Here is a 2,401-nt window from a genome sequence, read left to right as displayed (position 1 = left end):
CAGTGAGAAAGGTCTTCCCAATCCCACTGGGTCCCGCCAGCAGGAAGTGCCCTGGATGTCGATAAATGCGCGCAGGGTCCACGCAATCGGCCTCCGTAGGGCACCCTCCCAAGGCCGCCACGATTCTCGGATGCTGCAGAGGGAAGACCACGTCTTGCCGAAGCCGGTGAGCCAGCCCATCCACCCCGTGAACATGATGCTCCAACTTCGTCTCAGACGGGGGAGAGGGATTGAAACGCTTTTCGGAGGAGCTGACGTTGATTGATGCCTTCTTATCTACGGTTGCCAGCACGGTTTCGAGAAAGCGGCGACGTTTGGCCGTCTTGGCGTCCTCAGTCGGCGCAGGCGGCCTCTTGACATCTTCACGTGACGCTTTTATGTCTTCCCTCAGGATAGGAACAGCTGAGGGTGTGTCTCTGTCAGGTTTTTTCTGCCGTATTGAATCGTCGGATAGCGCCTGAGGCTTCGGGGCCGGGGATTTTGGGGGCGACTCGATGAAATCAGACCTCGAGTCTGAGGAGTCTGAGTCGTTTGCGTTGTTGACCTCTTCCGCGGCGAGATTCTTCCTCATCTCTCTCAAGACGAAGGCTGTTTGGGAACGAACCAACTTGTGATACTTCAACGCATTGGGGCCGTTGGTGGAGAGTCTGTCTGCGTGTTCAAATTCCCCAGTACCCACGGCGAACATCTTCGTGATTCTCCTTCAAGTAGTTGACCACCGCGGATACATCGTCAAGAATCTGATCCGAGATGCCCCTCGCACTCACGTCTGCATCCGATGTCAACGGCCCCTGGGCTGTCGCATCATGCATAAAGCTGACAACTTCACGAATGCGATCCTCCAAGTGGTTCATGCCACCGAAATCAGCCTTTTTGAGACTGGGCGCATGCAACCCAGTCGTGCCCGTTCCCTCAAAAAGGTGCCCCACAACAGCTTCATCTGGACGTCTTTCACGCAATCAGGAATGTACACTGCGTGGTCGAGTTCCTCTGCAATTCTGGCAACACCGCTGCTGTCTCAGAGCAGGGGACCCGAAAGTGTCGGAGCTCGGATTTCGCGTTGGTGTATGCAGTTGTGGGCTCTTTTGCTTGGAGTGTGGATTTTTTTCACATCGGCACCAAGAAATGCTGACTTGTCATCAGACGAGGTGAAGGTGGTGATTACCATGTCCGAGAGAGTTGACACTGAAGCTACCGAAGTGGGAGTATCGAATGAAACGTTCGTATCGAACGTACAAGCCACGAAGATCTCGTCGAGCGTCCCTGATCTCGACGATGACCCTTTCGTGGTGCAGTCTTCTGACGATTTCCTGACGGGTTACGTTCTGGACTCCTCTGATTATTCAGAGGCTGTTCGTCCGTATTCCAACCCCTTGCCGTCCATGCTTGTCGAGGGTGGGTCGTCGGTGGAAGACAGCAGTCCAGACCCTTCCGATGGTTCACACACCACAGCAATCTTCCCATGCTCTGGGTCCAGTTTGCTCAGCGAGGATTTGTATAAGCTGTGATCCTGGTATCGGCCCGCGGAGGTGGCTTGTCATACATAGAGTCGGAGTCGTTGAACGACTACCTTGGTGTGTCTTTCGTCCTACTGCCGTCTTAAGAGTACAATCGAGTTTACAATCGAGTTTACCAGCTCTATTGGCTTTACGACAATTGCCGGTGAATGCTAAAGCTATCTAACAGTACATTCGAGTCGGCAGTTCCATCGGCTTTGCGACAATTGCCGGTGAATGCTAATTCCGCCTGTCCTCATCATGTGTTGTGTGGTGCATAGCAGTCAACTCTTGCTCGGAAGTCGTCTTCAGTCCACCGTTCGGTTGCGTCATCTGCTTCCAGCAGGTGCTGCTCCTGCAAATAGTTCGCCAGATGATAAGGCCAAGTCGCAAGAAATACAGGCCGAAGCTACGAAGTCGAAACCAGATGTTGCTAAAGCCGACGATGCAGTCGTTCCTGACCTGAAAATGCCAGCGGAACTGCCAGATCTCCATCTGTACCGAGGCTCAAATATCACTGACGATCTTGCTATGGATATCATGCGGAGTATGAACGAACTAAAGAAGAAGATTGACGTCCCCAAGGAGGCAGAAGGCGCTATGGCAGAATTGGAGGAACCTAAGGACGATGCTGATCAAAGTTCGCGACAGTTGTACCTCAAGGCCAAGCAGACATTGGATGGGCAGAAGCAGGCAATGGACAAGGTGGCAAAGCAAGTGGAGGAGTTCGCTTCCAGTCTTAAGGAGATACGAGAGGCTGCGGAGAAAAAAGTGAAGGAGGAGGCCGGAGAGGGAACCAAAGGAGTACTAGAGCTGAAGGTGAAGTATCCGAAGCTGGGTGGCGCAGTAAGCGTCGAACAGAAAGAGAAAGAAGAGCTGAAGAAGCTTGAGAAGGCCTCAGAGGA

General features: G+C 53.0%; 3 protein-coding genes across 5 annotated transcripts; 2 read left to right on the top strand and 1 right to left on the bottom strand.

Annotated features, from left to right (window-relative positions):
* On the bottom strand, positions 1 to 854 carry KVP18_004246 (uncharacterized protein; the record flags this gene model as incomplete). 2 transcript variants are annotated; one of them, XM_067956686.1, is made up of 2 exons in its annotated part: positions 1 to 651; positions 680 to 854. In XM_067956686.1, coding segments are annotated over 2 exons (826 nt in total), but the record flags the coding sequence as incomplete, so codon positions are not given. The 2 variants fall into 2 exon arrangements, with proteins under 2 accessions (XP_067809113.1, XP_067809112.1); XM_067956685.1 differs by having other exon boundaries at positions 28 to 688.
* A 213-nt stretch (positions 855 to 1,067) lies between these two features.
* KVP18_004247 (uncharacterized protein) lies at positions 1,068 to 1,508 on the top strand (the record flags this gene model as incomplete). Its single annotated transcript, XM_067956687.1, has 1 exon — positions 1,068 to 1,508. The coding sequence occupies one exon, from the start codon at positions 1,068 to 1,070 to the stop codon at positions 1,506 to 1,508; it is 441 nt and encodes a 146-aa protein (XP_067809114.1).
* Positions 1,509 to 1,733: 225 nt separating this feature from the next.
* On the top strand, positions 1,734 to 2,401 carry KVP18_004248 (uncharacterized protein; the record flags this gene model as incomplete). Of its 2 annotated transcripts, none has more annotated exons than XM_067956688.1 (1): positions 1,734 to 2,401. In XM_067956688.1, a coding segment is annotated over one exon (668 nt), but the record flags the coding sequence as incomplete, so codon positions are not given. The 2 variants fall into 2 exon arrangements, with proteins under 2 accessions (XP_067809115.1, XP_067809116.1); XM_067956689.1 differs by having other exon boundaries at positions 1,734 to 2,342.

Source organism: the organism of the source record quoted next, assembly GCF_019968955.1.
Source record: "MAG: Porospora cf. gigantea A chromosome Unknown PgA_NODE_3890_length_2401_cov_303.791, whole genome shotgun sequence".
Lineage (NCBI taxonomy): Eukaryota > Apicomplexa > Conoidasida > Eugregarinorida > Porosporidae > Porospora > Porospora cf. gigantea A.
The sequence above is the reverse complement of the archived record's forward strand: the minus strand, read 5'-3'. Positions and strand labels throughout refer to the sequence as shown.